Source organism: Dermacentor variabilis, chromosome 9 (assembly GCF_050947875.1).
Source record: "Dermacentor variabilis isolate Ectoservices chromosome 9, ASM5094787v1, whole genome shotgun sequence".
Lineage (NCBI taxonomy): Eukaryota > Metazoa > Arthropoda > Arachnida > Ixodida > Ixodidae > Dermacentor > Dermacentor variabilis.
In genome coordinates, this window is record NC_134576.1 from 122,828,521 (window position 1) to 122,853,971 (window position 25,451).

A 25,451-nucleotide genomic window follows, 5' to 3' on the forward strand; every position below is an offset into this window, starting at 1 on the left:
TAGCACAAAGACAAAAGGCTAAAGTCGCAGTGCGCAGGACGGACGCCTATAACGCCTCACGGTGAGATCATTTACACCTTTGTAGTGAATAAGGGCGTAAATTGATCGATAACTCATTCTCTTACACCAAAAAGAGAGTAAGAGAGTGAGTTACAGAACGATTTAAACCCTTACTGATTGCTTTAAGGGTGAAAATTGTTTGCGGTGCTCTCCTCTGGTACTGTCATTGTTTTCTTTGTTTTGTTTTTTGCAGCTGTCTTATCGCGCTATGATTCTTAATTTTTCTATGTGAGCAAACTCGTAGAAGAAATATTTTTTTTAGTACTGGCAACACTGACGTTGGCTCGAGCAATCATTATACAGGTATATTTGGCTCATTTTTGACTCATAGTTGGCTCATCAGCGAAAAAGCTGAATATACTCGCAGCGTAAGAACGCTTTCTGGTATTTGTATTTCGGGCCTCTTCTAGAACATACTAACAACATTGTCGTGTACAGTTTTACTGGCTACTGCTACAGGTGCTGCTCGGGAATTGGACGTTTTAGGAGATTCCGTGGTTCGTAAACTATTGTCATCGGGTATACATTATTTTAATAGGGACCTTTTCTCATCAGAGCAGGCAGGCGCTGTGCCCCTCCGTGTGGCAGTTGCCAGCTAGTCGTGCTCTCTTTCTTTATCCTTTCTGTGATCACTTGTTATTTGTACAAATTTAATAATATAATAAAAAGTTTTGTAGAACGCATCGTAGGCGAGTACAAAGTAGAAGCATGACGACGGGACAATCAAGGTCTAATTAATATAGTATCCAGCTCGGGACTCTTGCTTTGCGTGTGTGATGGGCCTTAAGAACGTGCGTCTTCGTTACATTATTATTATTATTATTATTATTATTATTAGTAGTAGTAGTAGTAGTAGTAACAATAGATTTATTTATTCAGCTCAGGCAGGATCCTAATGTCTGCATGCTGGCACACGCATAGAGTAACAAAGAATGAAGTGTAATAATACTAATTTTCTTTTGATTTCGAATTTGGAGCAAACGCACTTCATAGGCGCATGCCGAAACCTCTGCGCTGACTCTGGTTCCGCGCGAACCGAACGCAGGCGGCAAGCTGACGGACGAACACCAGAGCCTGGCGGTTCTCAACCGCTGGGAAGACGTGCCCAAAGTGGGCTGTCCCCTTGTGCCGGAACACGTGGAGACCAGGGCACTCTACCATCCGGACAAGCCGGGCATCGAGCAGGTATGTAGGGAGCGCCACGCGACGTAGAGAGTAGCGGGAAGTACCAGGGTTCCTTGGACGATCCGGCAATTCATGGCACAAGCTGGCGTCACTGTGTCAGTACCAGGGTTCCTTGGACGATCCGGCAATTCATGGCACAAGCTGGCATCACTGTGTCAGTACCAGGGTTCCTTGGACGATCCGGCAATTCATGGCACAAGCTGGCATCACTGTGTCAATACCAGAGTTTCTTGGACGATCCGGCAATTCATGGCACAAGCTGCCGTCACTGTGTCAGTACCAGGGTTCCTTGGACGATCCGGCAATTCATGGCACAAGCTGGCGTCACTGTGTCAGTACCAGGGTTCCTTGGACGATCCGGCAATTCATGGCACAAGCTGGCGTCACTGTGTCAGTACCAGGGTTCCTTGGACGATCCGGCAATTCATGGCACAAGCTGGCATCACTGTGTCAGTACCAGGGTTCCTTGGACGATCCGGCAATTCATGGCACAAGCTGGCATCACTGTGTCGCAACACGTTTTTTTTAAATAACAGCACTGGAACAAGTGAACGAAAATTTTTGAGAGATCCCGTTTGCGTGTCAAGGCGAGTTGACTACGTCCTGAAAGGACGCCAGTGTAACAGCCGTTTAATTTGTCAATCAGGCCATTTTCACCGTATCCTGCAAGAGCGGAATTCATTACCAGAATGAACCGTTCAATGGGTCATCTTCTTGGCTTGCACTCCTGCAACAATATGTATATATAGTTGCAGTCATTGTATGTACATACTGTATATATATATATATATATATATATATATATATATATATATATATATATATATATATATATAAAGCAGTTACCGATGTTGGCTAAACGATATTGTTCACATGCCGCTCCCTTGGCAATAGGTCGGCTAAGTAAGCCGAACTCATTCAGACTCGCTCACAAGCTATAGTTTGCGCTTAGAGTTCACTCGGACTCAAACTCAGCAGAATTGTGCTCAGCCGAATTCACGCGGACTCAGACCCATTCTAGTTCTACTCGGCCGGGCTGACTTCGACTCACTCGCTTGAATAATACTCAGGCAGGTCTACTTGGCATAGCGACTTGTACAAATTAGGTTTCTTTTCTTGAATTAAAGACATAAATAATGGAGATACTTGTTTGCGAGATTAATATATAGCACACGCAGAGGGATTACATACGCTAAGCATCTAGGAAAAACTACGCACAGGAATGTTACACGCACAAGTTTCTTTATTACCCGTGCACCACGATGTCTTGTCAGAAACAAACAAGTATGACGCCTGATCGTCGCAGTGCTTCAGTTATTTCTCCTAAGGATAAAATGTGCTAAAGGGATCTTTTTAAAAAATGTGGAAATTCCTAATTGTTTGTTTGTGCATGAATGAGTGCGTCTCTTAGTTACATATTCCTTCATAGGGGCCTCGTTACTAGCAGCTGCGTTAATCTAATTAGTCGACCTATATTAATGCATCACCAAATAATTTGAGCGTGTGTTAGATGAGCGCACTTATTTACATTATCCTGGATCGCATTAGCCCGATTTGGAAATTGCTTTAGCTACGTCGCCTTTACCAGCATGCACTCTTCGGTGATCGAGGCGCACCAGTTCGCTCATAGTCCGTGCATGATCGTGCATGAACGTGCATGGTACGAACATCGCCCCGCTGTCGAGCAAGGCTTGAGTGCGCATACGTAGCGTGTGATCTCATCTTTCTGCGGAAGTGCATTGAAACGATGGCTGACCTACTGACTTGAAAACACGACATACTTTCTGACACTAGTAGCCCTCTGGGTCACGGTGCCTCCACACGGAGACTCAGGTTAGTTTGGAACACTCCGACTTGTGACAACTATCGGGAAAGTAGCGCTCGATGTAAACGTAGCCCTCTGCCAAAAGTAATGAGCCACTTTAGTTTGAAGAGTAATGCAAAGCAAATGTATTTTAGGACGAACACTCGCATAAGAGTACGCATTTGGGCTGGCTGGTTCATGATTACGAGCGGAAAGCAGCGCTAAACAACATGATGAAGAGAGGGACACAGACCACAGAGCTGACCAACAACGGTAGATAGCGAACAGATAACGAAGATAGCGGTAGAGTATATATATGCTGACTGAAAGAATAAAGACACTTGGTTGTTAGTCAGCGCTGTGGTCTCTTCGTCCTATAGTTTAGCGCTGTTTTCTGCTCGTACACTACCAGGTTTGGCGAGAAGTTCGACGTGTTACTCTGTGTCACGGCTGTTGATTATACTGTTCTTTCAGGAAACAAAAGGCCCTGTACTTGTAACCTTGCGCGCCAACTCGCAACAAATAGTTCAGCATTTGTGTTGATATAACTCACCGCCTACCACATCATATGTTCCTATTGGCTTGGAAATTATGCTGACCGGCCTGACGCGACCGGAACAACAATGCTACGAGACCAAAATGTTTTCTCCGGAATTTGAGTAACGCTTCCTGAATAGTATTAAATTCGGAGGCCTTGAGTACAATTAATCATAAGTCATGAACGGAGGGCGTTCGTTCCTTAAAAGTCAGTTGTATGTGATCAACACTGAACAAACAAGGCATGTCGCTGTATTCAAAGTTTCGACAGCTACAAATAAGTCCCCTTGTCGAAACATTGGCTTCGGCGACAGTCCTTGCTAGGAGCACCGTTTATCACTTGAGACGGTCCACCTTCTTTCTGTCAGCGTCTTTCTCTCTTGATCATGCGTGACGTTGTTGAAGCTCATCTCTTGTGGATGACGCGTGGAACGCAGGGAAAGCTGGAAATGTGGGTGGACATGTTCCCCATGGACATGCCGCTTCCGGGACCACACGTGGACATTTCGCCGAGGAAGCCCAAGAGGTCAGCGCTGTTCGCACTGTGAAATCGTGCCAATATTCCACGCCCTTGCCTTCATATTGCCTATGTCCGGACTATAAAAAAATAGCCTTATGAATAAATCAGGCAGTGGCAATGTCTTTTCTATCGTTATACCTATAACGTACAGAGTTGTGCTTAGCAGCACATTGAATCAAATGTTTTAGAAACCACAGTAGCTTTTACGAGCATTTCAAAACTGTGATTTTGTTTGGTTCCTTGCTCCCGTTTACAGCGAGCAAAAAAAAAATATTCAGCTCACGTTCTCGTTCCAGAAATTCTTCATAAAACTGCCTCTTTAAACGGTTTTCACGACTTTAATAAGGCAGCCTCGTTAAGCGGCTTTCAGTTGTCACGTTGAAGTGACGCTTAGAAACCTCTAACTGTGAACCTGTGCCCTGTAATGCAAGTAACACTCAGTACAATGACAGCGGCGAGCACACTCGTTGATCGTCGAAATCTGATCTGCGGATCAGACGCGCTGGTTATTAACACATGGCTCAATGAACCTTCCCGTGTAATCGCTGTTGCTCGCGGAAGTTCTAGAATGTACTCCAGTATTCGCGTCGCGCATAGAGATTTGAGTACACAAGGCTCGGTGAAAACCATGGATAACATTCAAGAACCATGGATAACATTCAAGAACCATGGATAACATTCAAGAAGCTTCTGACACAGAAAGGCGCGTCTTGCGCTAAGCGGTAACCTCAAACCTTTGTTAGCCGATGAAATGCGGTAGAACGCGGTGAATTCCGGTCACCGGAAAAAAAAAGAAAGCAAGTATGGATGTCAATGGACTAATATTAAAGAAGCAGGCTTATACCTTCGTAGCGTCCTTCATTTTCAGTTGAAATATTTTGTTTTTTGTTCTGGCTCCAGCACCGCCTCCTAGAAGTCGCATTGTCAAACCTCTTTCGTTTTTCTTTTGCTACACCTAAAACTTTGATTATTCTCTATCCCCAGCATTTTGAGCGGAGCAACTTAGCGTACATTCAGCTTGCGCATGCGTAACTAAACAGGGGAAAGCCGCTGTACAGGAAACCACCGGCGAAGCCGTGATAACAAAACCTCTTCTGTTATCAACGCTAGACCGCTGCATAACGTTGTCGCATGAGCTATCAACAGAGGTCGAAAAACGGGAGCTTTAGCCTTGACTTTTGACAAAGAAACTTGTCTCCTTCAAAGCCCTAGTGATGACAAGTCCTACTGAGAGCCGGTTTACAGGTACAGAAGCGGATTGAAGAAGGGGAAGCCTGATGTCGAAACATGATGCTTCTCTTGTTCACCAACTGCTGATGTCAACATGCCAAGTTGTCACTTAGACTTGCTGTAATTATAAAACTGTTCAACATCAACGCAATAGCACCCAGCAGCGACGGTAAACATTGTTTAGCTACGTATTAGTGTGCATGGCATTGCTCGCATTTCAGGATGTTTTGCCGGCCTAAGCAATTATCAGAGAGGTATCTCGATATCCAAATAACAGGATGGATTCCTTGCAACATCACGGCTGTTTGTAAGATCACACTTCAAGTTAACAGTAAAGCAGCTTTTGGCGTAGTTTGTTTTAACATCGCAGCATTTTTAACGTCGCACTGGCAGCTTCGCAAAAGAAAAATAGCGCTTATAATTAATTTGCCCGCTTGCAGGAGGAACCATGGTGGAAAGTTGTGACGTTCAAGCGAAGCCCGATCTTGAGCATCGCTCATGTAAACAGTTGTTCGGTTTTATCTCTCGGGAAGCTACATATGGTCAAACGGTACATTGCAGTAGGGATGTTTAGCGCAGTCACTAATCGGGGACTGTCCTGTCTCTGTCCTTCTGACCTACATGTTTCTTATGTATGAAAGTGGCCGACTGCCCATAGTGTTAATTACTTCCACTGTCGTACGACGTCTGCATTAAGAACAGATGAGTGCGCCGTTCAAAGTGGCCAATTCTTACAACTGGTCTTAACAGTGCGGGTCTGGGGCTTAGACCCTGTGGGAACCTTCTCGTCATGTGTGTATGTTCGTGTGTGTGCGCGCGTGTGTGCGTGTGTGCGTGCGTGCGTGCGTGCGTGCGTGCGTGCGTGCGTCACCGACCTCTGAACACCTCTCGTCAGTAAACTTACTCTTTTTCCTTGCAGCTACGAATTACGCATCATAATCTGGAACACAGACGACGTGGTACTCGAAGATGATGCGTTCTTCACCGGCGAGAAAATGAGCGACATTTACGTGAAAGGGTGAGCACAAAGTGTACCGCAAGAGCTGACTTCTTGTTACTCAAGCCTGCGTCAGGTGACGGATACTTCGACTTTCATCTCTCTTTTTCCTAAATCTGCTCGCGCCAAAATTCACTGACACATCATTTGCTTCTGCTAATATGAAAAGGATACAAATGGACCACTCTAAATCAGTTTATAGTAATAAACTAATATTTTAAACTCCACTGTCATTAATTTTGCGTCAGAAGGTTTATTGATACAATGAAAAGTAAATACCAATCTTCCATTTTTTTTTTCAATCACGAGCAATCATGTCAAAGTAACGTCACGCGTATGATAGTTATCGTTGCTATTGGGACCGTAGAGGCTCAGAAAAGCTTACTGAACCTCGCTGACTTCTGTCTTCGGATTTCTTTGAATGCAGTGCGGTTCAGTGTTACCAATAGAAAAAATTCTACTAGGACTGATCAAATGCCCCCAAATTTCATGACATCATCTCAAGCTAGCGCGGAAATTTAACGGCAGCGTCGACACCAACACATTCGTGTTGGTGTCTTTTTCGGCTTGACCATGTTTCTTCTCGCAGTACGAGTGGCGTTTTTACTATATTATAATGTAATCTAATGTAGAACCATAAAATATTCTTTTTTTTCTTTGGTGTCTCTTAAGGGCAACTTGTGCATGATAAGATAAAGAATTTCGTTCTAGCAGCACAGCGTCACAAGGTTCTAGCAGTTACCGAGACACGTGCCGAAAGCGCGGAGTTGAACGTGAGACGTGGCAAGGAGGGAACGCCAAGGAAACGGAGTTAATGCAGAAACCATCGCGATAACCGTGTACGTGTTCCTGCCACGGCGTTTGAATGATAGCGCGCTCCACAACGGGATGCTATGACTTCCTTAGGCGCGAGCACAGACACGATTCACTAAATTCGCACATGCTTACTGCTGCGACCACTGCTGCAAGTACATTTCAAGAAGTCTTCTTCCGGGATTCTGGCATCCTGTTCAGAGAGCCCTACAACTAAAGCTTCCCCGACAACGTATTTGTTCAGTAGTTGATGAATGACGCCCTTTTCAGACTTCTGGATTTCTACCAAGAACGGTCAGCTAGTGGAACTCGTCACGATATCTTGGCAAATGTGTGGAAATTCTATCTCTTGCAAGGGAACGTCTGTTCCTGATAACTGACTCCGCAGACGGAATTCCACAACCCTCCCTTTCTGCGCTGCTCGACTAGACTTGCTTGCAAATGTGTTGAGCTCAGTGACGGTAGAGCCCACACACGGGAACTTCAGCTGGTGTGACAACCGCTGTGGGGGCGAACGTGCGCTGACTGCCTCCGTGTGTGACACCTCTGACATATCGACGCGTGAAATCTCTTACTGCCGAAGCACGCAACGTCTGCAGGAAGACGCTATAGTCGATGTATCCTCGATGGTGCGCCGATTTTACCATAGAGATGCCAACCCAGTCGTGTTTGGGCTCGGATTCCTTGTTGGTACTCTGTCATTTGTTCTGCCGGTTTCACACGTCTTCTGGCCTGCTTTTTCCGGATAACACGCACTCGTCGCATGATGTCCTTGGCAGGTAGAGCACGTAACTTTGCGTCTACAATCCAACGCCCTGTGACCTTTTGTCGTGCATCGAAATCGCCTCATGTCTCCAGATAAAATGTGAGTATTTTGCGATAGTGGGAGATCTCCGTAGAATCTTCCCAAGTTTCACAAAACACACAATTCTCCGATACTTTCGTAGTGCTGCTATGGAGAACTGAAGACGTGCATTTAGAGCACGAAAATGGCCATATTTGTTTACGGCATTCTCATTACTGCTCTCTCTTCCTCGGTGATTCGCGAACTCGCTTTTCTCTGAGCTCTCCAACCGGACTTTAATAGGCGTTGAAGCTTCGTGATATACGCTGCATTACTGCCGTTACCTGTCGCCCGTATGGCGCAAGACCGGTGGTGTCGTACCATTTGTTCATTTGGTAAAGCCCGCAGCAACAGGTCACACAGCATAGGGGCGAAGGACGCCCTGCTCACCCCAAGTGTCTCCAGTCCTCGGACATCGATGGCTACCTGGTCGCATAGCTCCCGAACAGCTGCCGGGTCGTTTTACCGGTTCGAAGGCGACATACGAAGCGTGAAGAAGTACTCCTGTTCGAGTCTTGTTCTATCACCGAAGAGCTTCTCGACTATGTCAACAGCGTCCCTGTAGCAAGCTTCTGTGGTTGGCAGTCCCACAATTGCTGAGGCTACGTCGCCTCTTAGGAAGAACCTGTAGTATGGGTAGCGATATAGCTGTGGAAACGCCACGCATAGTTAGGGCTCTCGAAGAGCAGCGTGAACACTATGAGCTGCGACGGGAACAGCAACATTAATACGCACAACGGCATTGCGCTCACGCTAGGCAGGACGCATTGATTCCTGCCCTAAGAAAGCCACACATATTTAGGACTTCTGAAGAGCTGCGCGAATATGATGAGCAACGAAAGGAACAGCAACGTCAATATGAGTGAAAGCACCATGGTCAGACTCGGCAGGACCCAGTGCAAGGCTACGACACATTGGTCTATCGCACCAGGTCGTGCTACAGCCTCACTGCCCCAAAAAATTGGCTGAGGTTTAGCACTCCTAAACCTAGCTATCACGAGCGAAAGGTCTGTTTGGCTTGGTTTTGCAAAGGCTACGCACACAGTGTTTCATTAAAGTCAGGCCACAGTCTTTCCCACACGTCACACACGCTGCCAAACGGGTTGTCCGTGAAAACACGGTGGAACCTGGCCATCGCAGTCGAGCTTGCTGCCAGTCGAAGGGTGTCGCTCGTGAAACGTTCGTTGTGGGTGCCGTTGCTTGTATGCGCGGCTTCGTCTCCTCCTTCTTGTTGTTCGTGTGGCTGAACGACGCCGACGGTTGCTGTAGCTTCGATCTTGGCACGCTTCCGAGCTTGGTAATCTTCTCTATACCGTGATGATCTGGCCTCCCTTTGCTCCGGTGCTTCAGCGGGCAATTTTATCTTTGCTTGGGACTTCGCAGCCTGCTGTCTAGCTAGATCTACAGATATACTGTATGATTGTATTCAGCCTATCGCTAACGCAGAAGCGCACGCACAGGCAGCCCAGCCGGCGCGCCATCCTTGGCGAGACTGAGCGACCAAGCGCCGGCGAAGCAGCCGTTAAAGGCGTGCTTATAGTGCGACACTATCGGTGCGCGGGCGTGCGTCGCTTCGACCATAGAGTAATATAGTAAACGTAAAGAGTGGACACTCTTGTAGGCGCCTGCGGAGCCGACTTTAGTTCTCAGCGCTCCTAGCGGAATCGGCGAGACGCACCAGCCTTCAAGGTGGTCGCCGCAAGCCGCCAAACCTCAGAGGCCATGATTTCAGCATCGTTTCTTTTATTACTTTTTTTAGCCATAACGTTGCATAACTCGAGTGATTTCATGCACGCGCTTGTTCCGCTGTTTATATGTTGCGACGACAAGCGCGCAAAGGTGTTTCACTTTAGGTTAGTATTATTTGAATTCATATTTGGTTAAGATATGTTGGCGGGCTAGTCGCTTAGAATCCTACGTCCTCGTTCAGTCGCGCTTATACACTCTATCATTAAACTCATCTTTGCTGTTCCTAGCTGTAACTTAGCGCAACAATCATGCCAACTGTTGAGGAAGAACTTTATCACTTGCGATATTGTACTTCTAGTAACTCACACCAAAAGGAGTATCGTAAATAAATGTGCCATGTTCCTTCAATATATATCAATTTGCTGCACAGCGAAGAACACTAAAATAGCAAACAAAAATTTATTGCAGCAAGATTGTGGAAAAGGTGGCAGACATGAAAATGGAAAGAAACTGCGAAATGCAAGTAATGGAGAACAGCGGAAAATTAATTTAGAGATGGCAGTAATCTTACACAAGCAAACACTTACCAGACGTGTTGCAACTGTCTAGATAATAAAAAAAAGGAGAAGAAGGTTTTAGAAGGAAAATATATGACATATTCATTTTGTAAGGAGGGTGAATTAAGGTAGCAAAATCAGGTCAATGGTTGCGTGCCAAAATAAAATGGCTACGCATATAATTGGACGCCCACTAACATCCTCATCTCGAATGTGTAATCGAATATGTTCGTCGCTAAACAGCTGCAAGTTATTGGCATCTCAGTGAATTAAGCACTTTGTTTTGCGGGTCTTTACGTGCTGTCTTCAAAGCCTTGCAATCGTCTTCTGATACTTGGAAATTTGGCTTTGAATATGCATGATGTCCTTTGGCTGTAGATTGTATTTTGCGGCAATAGTGGATATTCCTTCAATACGTAGAATGACAGGCAGAAGGTAAGCAATACTGAAAGCTTCAAAGCTACTGAATCTAGACGCTACCTTCCTTCGTATAAGCAATACTGGAGCCTTCAAAGCTTTAAAAGGGAGATGCTGGATCCCTTCGTGTAATGCCCATTTTTCTGATCTAGGGTCAAGGAAGCACTGTGATAAATGCTAATATACAAGAAACTTTCTACGGCAAAGACTCCATACACAATTAAAACATAAAAAGGCGTATCTTCAGCTCAAGCCAAAACAGCTAACAACGCTCGAGTGCACATAGCCTGCTACAGAGGTTAAGAGAGCGCGAATTATTGCCATGGGGCAAATATTGCATGTGTACCGCTTTAGAAATAGCTACGTTTCTTTCGCAAAATTCAAGGACCATATTTTTTCAGAAGCCGGTGCGCGTAGCATAAAGCGCTCTGCACCGAACGGCATGTGTTCAAAGGCCGCATTTCTTAACGAACCATTTTATTTTCTAACTTTGTCATTGTATCGAACGTGCCTCGCAGCTCGGACGCTGCCGCGTCGCCGTTATCGCTAGCATCATCAATGACTGCTGTGCATTGTAAAAAAAAAAAGAATGCGAAAAGAAATTCAGCGTTGCAAGTGGGCAGCAGCTGTTTACGGCTGCAAGGCCGCCGTGACTCGTTCATGCGACCAACAGTGACATAACGAAATACGAAGAGAATAACTCTTTAGCAACGTGCAAAAGAACTTCCTGTGGCCTTACCGTGAAACCGCGACGAAGTACTAATGCCGAACGCTGGCAGGAGAACCCAACAACGATCCTTGGGCGCATTTCACAGAATAACGACGCCGCGAGCCCGGCGACGAGGCCTTGCTAAGCTTCGCACTTGTTGCGTCGTGCCGCCTGTCAAGCTGCTAGCCACAGCCGCAGCCACAGCCACATTTTTTTTATGTGCTCTGCCACCTAGCGGAATCGGCGAAGCTCCATATCTCGGCCGGAAAACGGCTCGAGTGTCCACTGTTGTCGTTCACTATGTTACTCTATGGCTCGACGCCGAGCACATCAGAGCGCATTGGCCGCGTCTGGTTACGTTGGCTGCGCCAGTACGTCGAACAATCGGTCCAACTATGGACGCTGTTGATCTCACCAAGTCGTAGCGTGGGCGTGCTACGTCTCCCGACGTAGCGCGCCTACGCTACGTCGGACTATAACTAGCCATTTAACTTTCGCCCAGCCACGTGGTACAACAGCGACGACGCTCCGAGCGAGTAGAGCCCTTCACTGTTTTACGAGCGAGCGCAGCTGCGGCGCCTCTCCGCAGCGGATCACGTGGCGTGACGTCCACCTGCCACACGAGCTCCGGCGACTCAAGGTCGTTTCGACGCCATGAATAACCTTGCGAGACGTGGCGCTCTAAAACCGGGACTGCGTGGATTGGAGCCGATTTTTTTTTTTTTACTGATCATCGTTTTCGATATATAATCTTTCGAGGAGAGTGTGGTTCCGAAGACGTAGAGGCGCTATTTTGGACAAACAATGCCTACGTAGCGTCTATAAGAGAAAACTTTGGCTCGTGTGCTCCTATGTAAATACATGAAAAAGGAGAATTCGTTTAATCGTCAACCACTGGACCAAATTTGACTAGGTTTGTTGCATTTAAAAGAAAAGCTCAAAATTTAGTGACTGTTGGTTTCCAATTTTTTATTTATGTCGTCAATTTGTTACTACGAATTGGCAAAAATAAAAAAAATCGGAATACGATACTATCAAGTTTACAACTATGTAACTCAGCAAGCAAAAATGATGTCGCAATTCTGTGAATTGCATCTGATAGGACATCTAAAGCGGGCAAAATTTATATTCTACACATGAATCTCGAAAAATTCACTAACATGGAAATGCAGTCTTTGCAGAACCCTTGTACACAATGTAACAAATTCACGTGAGATATTAATTGGCGTATTCAATTTGTTCGCTTTGAATGATCCAATGAATGCCGTTTACATAACCGCGATATCTGTTTTTGATGCAGAGCTATTTATAAGCTTCGTGCGTCTATATATTTCAAACTTTCAAATTTTCGAAAATCCTTTTAACAATATTTAGGCCCTAAATCGATATTCCACTTCCAACAGTCACTAGAAATTACCTTTCTTTCTGAAATTCAGCAAATTTCATTAAAATCGGTACAGGGGATCCCTCAGAAAAGGCTTTTTTTACGTTTTACATGTATTTGAATAGGCCGCATCGGAGTTGGGCCCGAGCTAAAGCTGCGATGCGGAAATGGAAGCACTGAACGGCCTTTTCTGTCGGTGCGGAGCTTGTCTCCAAGACTTTGGAATAAAAGGTGTACGCAGCCTCCAAAGGTCTGAATTATAGGCTTTGGGCATTGAAGTTGTGCAATATCTTAGCGATAGCTGAAGGGTATATTATTTTGCACATTTAGGAAACCTAGGCAGCGTGTGTGAGATGGCAAATACATAGTGCTGACTGAAACATCCGGCTCCAACAAAACCAGTGGGAACAGAAGCGTCTGGCTGGTGCTACAGGAAGAAGTACATGACTTGCTCTTACGCCGTAGTATAACCAATTTTTTCGTAAACATCATCATCAGCCTGGTTACGCCCACTGCAGGGCAAAGGCCTGTCCCAAACTTCTCCAACTACCCCGGTCACGTACTAATTGTGGCCATGTAGTCCTTGCAAACTTCTTAATCTCAGCCGCCCACCTAACTTTCTGCCGCCCCCTACTTGGCCATGTCGTCCTTGCAAACTTCTTAATCTCATCCGCCCACCTAGCTTTCTGACGCCCCCTACTACGCTTCCCTTCCCTTGGAATCCAGTCCGTAACCCTTAATGACCATCGGTTATCCTCCTTCCTCATTACATGTCCTGCCCATGCCCCCCCCCCCCCCATTTCTTTTTCTTGATTTCAACTAATATGTCATTGACCCGCGTTTGTTCCCTCACTCAATCTGCTCTTTTCTTATCCCTTAACGTTACACCCATCATTTTTCTTTCCATAGCTCGTTTCGTCATCCTCAATTTAAGCAGAACTCTTTTCGTCAGCCTCCAGGTTTCTGCCCCGTAGGTGAGTACTGGTAGGATACAGCTGTTATGCACTTTTCTCTTGAGGGATAGTGGCAGCCTGCTGTTCATGATCTGAGAATGCCTGCCAAACGCGCCCCAGCCCATTCTTATTCTTCTGGTTATTTCAGTCTCATGATCCGGATCCGTGGTCACTACCTGTCCTAAGTAGACGTATTCCCTTACCACTTCCAGTGCCTCGCTACTTCTCGTAAACTGCTGTTCCCTTCCGAGACTGCTAAACATTACTTTAGTTTTCTGCAGATTAATTTTCAGACCCGCCCTTCTGCTTTACCTCTCCAGGTCAGTGAGCATGCATTGCAATTGGTCTCCTGAGTTACTAAGCAAGGCAATATCATCAGCGAATCTCAAGTTGCTACGGTATTCTCCATCAACTATTATCCCCAATTCTTCCCACTCCAAGTCTCTGAATACATCCTGTAAACATGCTGTGAATAGCATTGGAGAGATCGTATCTCCCTGTCTGACGCCTTTCTTTATTGAGATTTCGTTGCTTTCTTTATGAAGGACTACGGTGGCTGCGGAGCCGCTACAAATATCTTTCAGTATTTTAACATATGGCTCATCTACACCCTGATTACGCAATGCATCCATGACTGCTGGTGCTTCGACTGAATCAAACACTTTCTTGTAATAAGGGAAAGCTACATATAAGGGTTGGTTATATTTCGCACATTTCTCTATCACCTGATTGATAGCATGAATATGGTCTATTGTTGAGTAGCCTTTACGGAATCCTGCCTGGTCCTTTGGTTGACAGAAGTCTAAGGCGTTCCTGATTCTATTTGCGATTACCTTAGTAAATGCTTTGTAGGAAACGGACAATAAGCTGATCGGTCTATAATTTTTCAAGTCTTTGGCGTCCCCTTTCTTATGGATTAGGATTATGTGAGCGTTCTTCCAAGATACCGGTACGCTCGAGGTCATGAGGCATTGTGCATATAGGGTGGCCAGTCTTTCTAAAACAATGTTCCCACCATCCTCCAACAAATCTGCTGTTACCTGATCCTCCCCAGCTGCCTTCCCCCTTTGCATAGCTCCCAAGGCGTGCTTTACTTCTTCTGGCGTTACTTGTGGCATTTCAAATTCCTCTAGACTATTCTGTCTCACATTATCGTCTTGGGTGCCACTGGTACTGTATAAATCTCTATAGAACTCCTCAGCCACTTGAACTATCTCATCCATATTAGTAACGATATTGCCGGCTTTGTCTCTTAACGCATACATCTGATTCTTGCCTATTCCTAGTTTTTTGTTCACTGATTTTAGGCTTCCTCCGTTCCTGAGAGCATGTTCAATTTTATCCATATTATAGTTCCTTATGTCAGCTGCCTTACGCTTGTTGATTAACTTCGAAAGTTCTGCCAGTTCTATTCTATCTGTAGGGTTAGAGGCTTTCATTCATTGGCGTTTCTTGATCAGATCTTTCGTCTCCTGCGACAGCTTACTGGTATCCTGCCTAACGGAGCTACCACCGACTTCTATTGCACACTCCTTAATGATGCCCATAGGATTGTCGTTCAATGCTTCAACACTAAGGTCATCTTCCTGAGTTAAAGCCGAATACCTGTTCTGTAGCTTGATCCGGAATTGCTCTAGTTTCCCTCTTACCGCTAACTCATTGGTTGGCTTCTTGTGTACCAGTTTCTTCCGTTCCCTCCTCAAGTCAAGGCTAATTCGAGTTCTTACCATCCTATGGTCACTGCAGCGTACCTTGCCGAGCACGTCTACATCATGTATGATGCCAGGGTTCGCACAGAGTATGAAGTCGATTTCATTTCTAGTCTCACCATTCGGGCTCCTCCACGTCCACTTTCGGCTAACCCGCTTGTGGAAAAAGGTATTCATTATCTGCATATTATTCTGTTCTGCAAACTCTACTAATAACTCTCCACTGCTATTCCTACAGCCTATGCCATATTCCCCCACTGACTTGTCTCCAGCCTGCTTCTTGCCTACCCTGGCATTGAAGTCGCCCATCAGTATAGTGTATTTTGTTTTGACTTTACCCATCGCCGATTCCACGTCTTCATAAATGTTTTCGACTTCCTGGTCATCATGACTGCATGTAGGGGCATAGACTTGTACTTCCTTCAATTTGTACCTCTTATTAAGTTTCACAACAAGACCTGCCACCCTCTCGTTAATGCTATAGAATTCCTGTATGTTACCAGCTATTTCCTTATTATACAGTAATCCGACTCCTAGTTCTCGTCTCTCTGCTAAGCCCCGGTAACACAGTACATGCCCGCTTTTTAGTACTGTATATGCTTCTTTTGTCCTCCTAACCTCACTGAGCCCTAATATATCCCATTTACTACCCTCTAATTCCTCCAATAACACTGCTAGACTCGCCTCACTAGATAATGTTCTAACGTTAAACGTTGCCAGGTTCAGATTCCAATGGCGGCCTGTCCGGAGCCAGGTATTCTTAGCACCCTCTACTGCGTCACAGATCTGACCGCCGCCGTGGTCAGTTGCTTAGCGGCTGCTCGGGAATGAGGGCCGGGGTTTGATTGTTGTATTAATAAAGGAAGTTGTGGCCAAGTACTGCACCAGGGTGGCCAATCCTGCTCTGGTGAGAGAGTGCGTTACCGGTTCTGGTCACCGGGATCAGGCCGCACTCCAGGCCTGTTTGTGCAATTTTCTCAACACACGGTTTTTTTTTTGTATTTTCCGGTGGAGAATTGCGCGGTACCGGCATTTGAACCACGGTACTCTTGCACGGGAGGCGGATACTCTACCGTCCCCGCAGGAGTTAAGCTTAAAAATTAAATTATGGGGTTTTACGTGACAATTAAAACCACTTTCTGATTATGAGGCACGCCGTAGTGGAGGACTCCGGAAATTTTGACAACCTGGGGTTCTTTAACGTGCACCTAAATCTAAGTACACGGGTGTTTTCGCATTTCGCCCCCATCGAAATGCGGCCGCCGTGGCCGGGATCCGATCCGGCGACCTCGTGCTCAGCAGTCTCACACCATAGCCACTGAGCAACCACGGCGGGTCCCGCAGGAGTTGTACGCCTCATTTAACCTACAGTGGTGCCTTATTTGATCAGTCACGGTGGATGAATCTGGGCTCGGTTATACCGCACGGAGGGCACTCGGCTAGAGAACCTGGTATTTATGACCTGCATATGTGTGGCCGTACATAATTGAGGATATATATAATCTTTTAGGAGGATTCCCGTACAGTGATAAAATAAAAGAAAAGACATTTAATAAAAAGAAGAAAGGGGAAAAAAGGAAGAGAACAGGTGATTTGAACTCGTGACCCTTGGATGTGTCCCGGAAAGACAGCTCAGTCGGTTGGTTCGTCAGGCCCCAGGTTACTTTGAAGCGCCATACCTCCTGCTCCGAGCCTCATACTTACGTGGAAAGGGACTGATGTTGTCCGCGATAGTCGATTTTTGGTGAGCTAGAGTGGTTGGAAGGCATACTTTCTTGTAAAAATGGCCGCCCGTGGAGAAGAGCGAACTCGAGCGGCTTCACAGACTACAAAAAGCTTGATCACGTGCTCGGCGAGCGCGTGATCGAATGCGCGCGCTGTTGCTTCCCGCACACTATTAAGCTAAAAAGAAATCGCCACATAGGACGACAAATTTAGGTTCATTGATTTCTGAACGAAACTAAGTGACCGCAGAAAGGGAGCCTGGTGACTGCTACAAGAACAATGGAAATAATCACAAATAGATGAATGAGTAGTATATGGTTGACCATGACGATAACGGCTTCCCGTGAGAGTGGGAAGCCGTCATATAAGTAAACGGAAACATGCGGTTTGGAAGGTGGTGCGCGTTTGTGGCTCTAGAAGAGTGGTCCGGTAAGCCGGTGTCCTCTGTGCCGTTCCAGGTGGCTGAAGGGCCAGGAGGACACTCAGTGCACCGACATCCACTACCGGTCGCTGACGGGCGAAGGCAACTTCAACTGGCGCTTCGTCTTTCCCTTCGACTACCTGCCAGCCGAGGAGAAGATCGTCATCTCGCGGAAGGAGTCGCTGTTCTCGTGGGACGAGACCGAGTGCAAGATCCCGGCGCGACTCGAGCTCCAGGTCTGGGACGCCGACCACTTCTCAGCCGACGACTTCCTCGGTGAGGACGTGTACCCTCTCCGTGCAGGATCGCCCATCACCGGCCGACGAGACTGTCGCCAGAAATTTTATTTGTTGACAAAATACCGCCGGTCCATCCTGGCCTAGGCAGGAGGGGTAGAAGCACGAAACAAAAAAAAGATACCTTCAGAAGTGTGTGCCGATGTGCCACTCGAGGCATGAAATACAGCAAAATTGTGCAAGCTAGTTCTTACACCCACCGGAAGTGTACAAAGGGCCAGTTTTCCAGCTCACGACAATGCTCGAGCGCTGCCGTGCTGCGTTCGAGAGTGTTCTGGTGTAATTCAAAGCTGAAGGCAGGATGCAACAACTCTCTGACGGCGGTAACTAATAGTGCACCCTACATCACAACCACAGCGTGCACTCAATTGTCTGATCGACTTTGGTCACGCGTGCCTTGCAATAATTTCGAGCGGTCCCCCCGAAAAGTTGCGTTCACGTGGTATCCCCGCAGCTGGTCTAATAGCAAACCAGGAAGCGCCGACGGAGCCCTGGACGCTGTGCCGCGGGTTTATCGCATCGACTGTCGTCACGTGACGCTGATTTGCACCGTCCGCCATTTGTAAATAAGAAATGCGACGTCACCGCACGCGCGACCCAGACACTCAGCTACTCACAAACGCGCGGCTATCGTGACACTAAAGCGGCCCAATAACGTCGTCGTCTGTGAATAAGAAAGCAGCCAATGGTGTCGGCAGAAGCTCGTGTTTTCGAAAGCGACGGAAGAGCCTTTCTATTTTATCTCGGTAGGTCGTGTGGTTCCGGCGTCCTCTTTGAAGCTGCAAACTGGCGGTTTAGCTAACGCGGTTTACAAATCAAAGTGAAAGTAAACGCAGTGCGCAGCACGCTGCGTCAGCAACATGGAGACTACGGTTACTAAGGGTGGCGTGCGAGCGATATATAATCTCTGCTGCAACGGTTTCGCGTGAGTGCTCATTTTCGCGCATTCTTCTGTCGTTTATGATACCGCCAGGTGACGTGAGTGGCAGCAATATTCTCGGCAGATATTAGGCGGACGTTCGCTTACTTCGCCACCTACGTATTAGGTTGTATAAGAAGTCAGTGGGATCGTCGATTTCGGAGTTGTACACGACTTATTGGCCTCTTACGTATATGTAAGAAAGCTGTATAAGTATATATGTGTTACATAGTAATACAGAAACTACAGCATTCGAGGCACTCTTTCAAAAGGAAGTTCAGAGACAGAATGGGCTTGGTTGACGCCGGAGATGGATTACTTGAGTTCTCTGATAGTGGCCTTTCTGACGTAGTGGATTTAAAGTGCGCTGATGATTGCGATGCTGTTGCTGATAATTATATGATAACTATGATGGTGATTATGATAAAGAAAAGCCCAATTCAGCGGAAAAAAGTGAAGCATTCGTAGTGATAGCAAAATAACAATTACACGAAGTAAGGCTTGTCGTATTATTGACTGTATAAATTGCCGCAAACGTTTGATTAGTAAATTAAATTAGGAAACCTACTGTCACGTGCGCAGAAATAAACGTGAACTGATCTAACCCAAGGACCCCGAGCGCTCACTGTCACAGCGCTGGTGTGAAGAGCGCCGGCAGCAGGGAGGGAACGCTTCGTGATTCCGCTCGCTTCACCGCACGTCTGAAACTTGGGTCACGTGACTGCCAACACTAAGCGCGCGGCAAGAAAGCGCACATGCAGCCACCAGCAATTTCGGTCTGTCACGCTTATAAGCTTTCCACCCTCGCGCGGGCCACGTATGCGCGTACAGCCATAACCGTAAAGCAACCACTGCGGGCAAAGAGAAGGGGACGCGCGCTCTCCTCCCTTAGAGTGCCTGACCACGTGACCGCCAACAACGGACGCGCGGGAAGACGGCGCGCATCAAGCCGCCATTATTTTTGGCTCACCCTCGTGCAGTTTGTCTCTCACCCGCAGCATACGGCGTGTGGACTGCTCATTCTTATCGCGCGTGAACTTTATACGGAACAACATGGCGACGATGACAAAAAAAGTTATCCTGGTGTGTCCATATACGTTCTATCGCGATGAAATGTAATTCTGACTCGCAGAGCCAACGAACTATTGAAATGTCCGACCCCGGTGTTTTATACTGTTTTCTGTGCAATAATATGCATTTCAGAATTTTTACGATGAAATTGCTAGCTGGGTATGCACGTGCCGCGTGTATGATTGTTATCAATGATGGAAAGACTGGTCGCTGTGGTAATTTAAACCTTTAAATTTCGCTTTTTCCCTTTTCGTGCTTAGAAGCATAGCATGTGGAGGTCTGGTGCGCGTGGTTTTTCAAGTTTCACAGCGAGGTATCACGATTTGGAATATATTCACGATGTTACAATCTTTGAGCTATGGTACTGTGACGCGACAGTTCCTGGCTATCGTCAATATTGACCGCTGATGATGAAATTATTCTCCTGTGGCCAGTGAGGAGGATCACAAAAGGGCTTTCTCGTTTATCGAGTAAGCATTGGAACAGCAAACTCACAAGCGCACGTTTTGAGCGGTACGAGCGTGTCGTCAACGTAAGTTTGGCGGCGAAAGCATGCATATTGCTTCACTGAATTTATATGTTGGGATGACACTATGGGTACGCGGTACCACAACTATTCTTTCTGTACGGCGAATGAGATCTTCGGGGTCACAGTAGATAAAATGAGCAGTCTTAAGAGTCGTTGTTGGCTTGCGGAGATTAGAAAATGGTCTAACAAGACGACTCTTACTAGACTATTTGTGCGCCACTAACGCATAGTTCTGGTTTTGTAACCGGACAACGGGTTATCTCTCTGAGTGGAAGAGTTGTCTAATCGTGATGTTCTGTATAAAGTTCTAATGAGATAACACCGCGGCCGCGTGCCGTATGCTGTAGGTCCGAGTGAAAGCGTGTGAAGGTGAGCCGAACTGTACAACGTAGATAGAGAAGTTTTGAGGAAGATAAAAAAAAAGGTTAAGGAAAAGAAACACGAAATCGCTAGAATGAGAAAAAGAACTCGCAGTTTCGCCCGAAAGGCGAAGCATCGATTGAGGGACCACAAAGCTATGTATCCAATCGTCACGCAAAACAATGAAAGCACGAAATCCACAGAAGTTCCGTATATTATACTGCATAAAATAAAACTACAGCAACTTGTTCTCGTTCATTTCTGACCATGGGGAGTAAATGCATGTCAAGAAACACCGAAACGTTATTGGAGATAAAATTACTTAGTGTAATGAATATATAAGTATTATTGCGTTTCCTAAAGAAGCCACACCATATCAAAAAGCGTTACTATGGGCGTTGAGTTAACTTCCTCGAGCTTAAACCAGAGCTTGTAGGTGCCAAATTGAGCATATGAAAAACGATACGTTAGGCTAGGTAGGGTTACATTTCACAATTGTGCTTCTACTGTTCTGGCATTACCAAACGTAAAACAAGTATACATAATCAAAGCCAAATGCACACGCAAGCACAAAATCATGCTCGAGGATCCTTCAAAAGACGAGACAACTAGAACACCAGAAAATTCAAGAAACACAGGTAGGAAGCACGCAATGTAGACACAGGTAAATTTCGCAATATATTAGTAAATCCAAGCTATATCTCGATCTCTTACGAATGCTGTTACAACATTAAGACCAGGTTGATGATGATGATATGTGGGGTTTTATGGCGCAAGGGCCACTCATGGCCAAAGAGCCAGGTCAAGGCCATGGCCAGGTGTTCGCGCCGCTATGTTACTCCAAGGTCCGAGACGCTTGCGCCCGTTTCGAGCGACGTTTGTTGACCGACGCAGGCGCCATCACGCTGGACCTGAACCGGTTCCCGCGCGGCGCCAAGTCCTCCAAGCTCTGCAGCCTCAACATGCTCAAGGCCGAGGCCAACGTTCCGATCATCTCGCTCTTCAAGCAGCGGCGAGTCAAGGGGTGGTGGCCTTTCTTCGTCAAGAAGGAGAACGACGAGATGGTTCTCACGGTGAGTGAGGCGGGCGGGGTCGCACTTCTCCTCCCGTGGTTCTCTATTTCGTTGCTACGCGCTTCGTCGATTTGCAACTTCGAGGCTGGCGCGTAATTTGTTTCGTTTCTCGCGCAGGGGAAAGTGGAAGCTGAGTTGCACCTGCTCACGAGAGAGGAGGCCGAGAGAAACCCTGCGGGCCTCGGAAGAAACGAGCCGGACCCGCTGGACAAGCCGAAGTAAGATTAATGGTTTACGTGCATGGAACAAAAGAAGAGCACGGTTCCTATGTGACAGTGTTCATACACCAGCGTTAAGAAAGAAAACTAAAAGAACACCTACTACAGAATGGGCCCGTTCTTTTTTCGTCTTTGTCCTTAGAGATGTAGTATGAGCATAGTCAATGTGAACCAACGAGCTCAAATCAAGGTGCTGTAAGTGCTACTTGCTGCTTGGCTAGTAGGTGCATGTCTAATAATAATGAATTTAGCGCCAAAGAGCACGATCACAGAGAGGAGAGGTCCTGTATTTATGTCCTACCATCTGTGTGAGCGTGTTTCTGGAGCTAAATTAATTATTATTAAGGTATTGTTACTTATGCGATCCTTTGTTTTCTTTCTGCTTTTTATTTTACTATTTTCCCGTGTCATTTCTGCTTGTTGATAAGACAGTCAAACGTGGAAAAGCCGGTGCGGCAAGCCCCTAACTTTTCCAGTATCGTGAAGCAAAGAAATACCTAAATAAGTCATTTCTGTGCATAGCAATATAGAAACACAGCAACTGACAATTCACAGGAATAGGGTGTGCATGCGAGTGATGCAAACAGAGACTGAAACTTTCATGCGGGAAAGAACAAAACAAGAAAGGAGCATAACGTCGGGCAGTCGCGGAAGCGGCTACTATGAGTGGCTCCAATTGCCTGCCAACACTTTCTCCCTTCTACTTTTACCCCCTATACCTCCACGGACACTTCGCCCTTGTTGTCTGCTCCTTTCTTTCACTACTGTGTATTATAGTTAACGGTTCTCGCGCAATTAGACAAAAAAGTGTTTTCGCGGCAGTTCTTGAAGCTTTCTGACGGAACGTACGCCTTCTCCACCAACACGTGCGCAGTCGACCCGACTCGTCGTTCATATGGTTCCTGAACCCACTGAAGTCTATCCGCTACATCGTGTGGCACCAGTACAAGTGGGTCATCATCAAAGCCATCATCGCCATCCTGCTCATCCTCCTGCTGGCCCTGTTCTTCTACTCCGTTCCCGGGTACACCGTCAAGCGCATGCTCGGGGCCTGAACACGGGACACGCCTCGACACACGCTCATCCCAGCCTGCTTCCAGTTCGATCGACCCTCGAAGTGTACCGTAGACTTGCCCCTCGCATTCTCTAACGATCCTCCACAAGAACACTTTACCTCGACTCCGCGATGATCGTGAATTGTATCTAATGCTGTGTGCGTCGGGCGGGTATTTGGGACTGCACTAACCGTTGAAACGTTAAAAAAAAAACGAGAGAACCTAATCTATCCGCCGTGTCCACGGCTGACTGGAGAAACTGCTCGCCGAGGACTCCGCGTGGCGTGTTTGTAAAGGAACAAAACCGCCCGCCTTTGCAGACAGTCAATCTTGTACACGAGCACCTACCAGCACGTGGCCGCCTTGGCAGCCCCAACCCAGGGACCGCCTGGGGCCAGCTTTGATCGCCCCGCTACCCCTTGCGCGTCCCGCAAAATCCTGCGCCGTCTCTTCTAATATAATTATCAGGTGCTCACTTGAGGCCTGCGTTCGCCGCTGTTCTTTATTTTCGCACGCTACATGAACTCGGAGGACTTGGCAGCACAGTAAAAGTAACTCTTTTTTTTCCACAGAAAGAATTGTGAGAGAAAGAAAGAAGAAGCTTGCGCAATAATAAGCGAGAGTGAGCCATGTGCTCAGACCACACACGCACGCAAGCGCGCGCGCACACACACACACACACACACACACACACACACACACACACACACACACACACACACACACACACACACACACACACACACACACACACACACACACGCACACGCACACGCACACGCACGCACGCACACGCACACACACAAACGCACTGGGAAAAGCCGCTCCTGCATCAATCACGTCGCTGCTGCAAATTAAAGTGCTAGCTAACGCTAGCGGAAATCGGGCGTTCTTGTTCGGGCGTGCGCGCAAGCTCTCAAAGCGAAGTACAAGGTGGTCAAGAAAGTTTATGTCAGCGCCGCTTCTAGACAGAAGTGGTCACTGCGCTTCATTGAGAGTATACGGCAATTTTTTCGAAGCATAGCGTCTTCTTCAATTGACGGGGCGGGCACAGAGATGCTGTGCTGAATTCGGTGGACTGGAGGAAGAGCTCCTAATCGAGGAGGATCTTTTGAGAATGCGGTCGTTAACCACTTTCGTTTTTTCCCCCTTTGATTGCCTGAGTTTTAAGCTGTACAAAGTTACGTAGGTGCGCTTCAGGAGCGCGGACTTGTCGCGCAAGTGTCGACATCACGTGACTACTTCGCTCTTTTGTGGTACCACAATTTCTTGCTTAGTTTCTACGCGCGGATTGTTCTAGTCGGCTGCAGCACACTGGATGGAATTCAAATGTGCATAATGAATAGCGCAGCGCGGACGAAAAGATGGGGATAGACGAGGCAAGGCGAAGCGCCGACTCCGAACAAGATTTTATTGCAGTGCTGTATGAATCTACAAACTACCGCAGCTTGAACACGTACATTTGGCCAGCTGCCTAAAGAAGCGCACAAAATGAAAACGAGAACGAAGGAAGACATGTGGCTATATGAAGGCACGAAAGAACCAACGTGCTTCAGTGCTTATTTTTGCAATGTGTCATGAGACAGCTGGGCCCTGTCTTCATGTATACTTCTACCACACTGCAATTAAACAGCGTTTAAATTTATCGCTTTGTCTTGTCGGGCCTAAACATGTCTTTCTGTTTGCGATATTCTATTTAAAGATTTTCAACTGGATTTTTATTCGTACGTTCTTAAACGTTCAGTCCGCCTTCTACCCGTTGGCTTTAACGGCATAACCTGCAGAGCTACGTTTGCAGATGGTTTTGCAATACTGCATACAATCGTGAAGCAGTCGGTAGCGCGTAAGCGAGTTAAAAGGTCGTGAAATATTCAGCGAAACTGGTTAGACTCAGCATGCTTACGACAGCTTCGCACTCAGACACACAAAAAAAGACTGAAGACAGACAACGATGCTTAACCGGAGCTTGCTGATTTTGAATGCAGTAGGTAGCCCTCTTTCTTCCGCTATCAATTGTGCCCATAAGTGGTCAAGTTGCTCACTTGGTTGAAAGAATACATTGAATTGAATGGCTTCAATGCCTATTTTTGTGTGTGTTTGTGTGTGTGATAGCTAATTTCCAAACGCAAGTGCAGAGTGAAAAAAAAAACATAAAAATAAAAGAAAACAGAAAATGTCAAATTTTCTTTTTTTTCCATGTGCCTCGTACCTAGTGTATTTGCTAACTGCTACTAGGCAACCTACTCATGTTTCCGGATGCAATAAAAGAATTATATCGACTTTCGACTGTGAAGGTGAACAAGATAGGGGGTAACAATTAAATTAACATCGGTAATTTTGTATATAACCCTTTTAATCATCACCTACCGCTACGTT

General features: G+C 46.5%; 1 protein-coding gene across 1 annotated transcript in view; it reads left to right on the plus strand.

The window, feature by feature from the left end:
* The window catches only part of mfr (ferlin family C2 domain-containing myoferlin misfire), a 383,091-nt gene extending 359,370 nt beyond the window's left edge, over positions 1-23,721 (plus strand). The window contains exons 41-47 of the mRNA XM_075669201.1: positions 1,106-1,245; positions 4,024-4,112; positions 6,256-6,354; positions 17,592-17,830; positions 21,624-21,802; positions 21,920-22,020; positions 22,895-23,721. Coding sequence (XP_075525316.1) covers positions 1,106-1,245; positions 4,024-4,112; positions 6,256-6,354; positions 17,592-17,830; positions 21,624-21,802; positions 21,920-22,020; positions 22,895-23,075 — 1,028 coding nt within the window. The 3' untranslated portion in view covers positions 23,076-23,721. The remainder of the gene's footprint in view (positions 1-1,105; positions 1,246-4,023; positions 4,113-6,255; positions 6,355-17,591; positions 17,831-21,623; positions 21,803-21,919; positions 22,021-22,894) is intronic.
* The last annotated feature ends 1,730 nt before the right edge of the window (positions 23,722-25,451 follow it).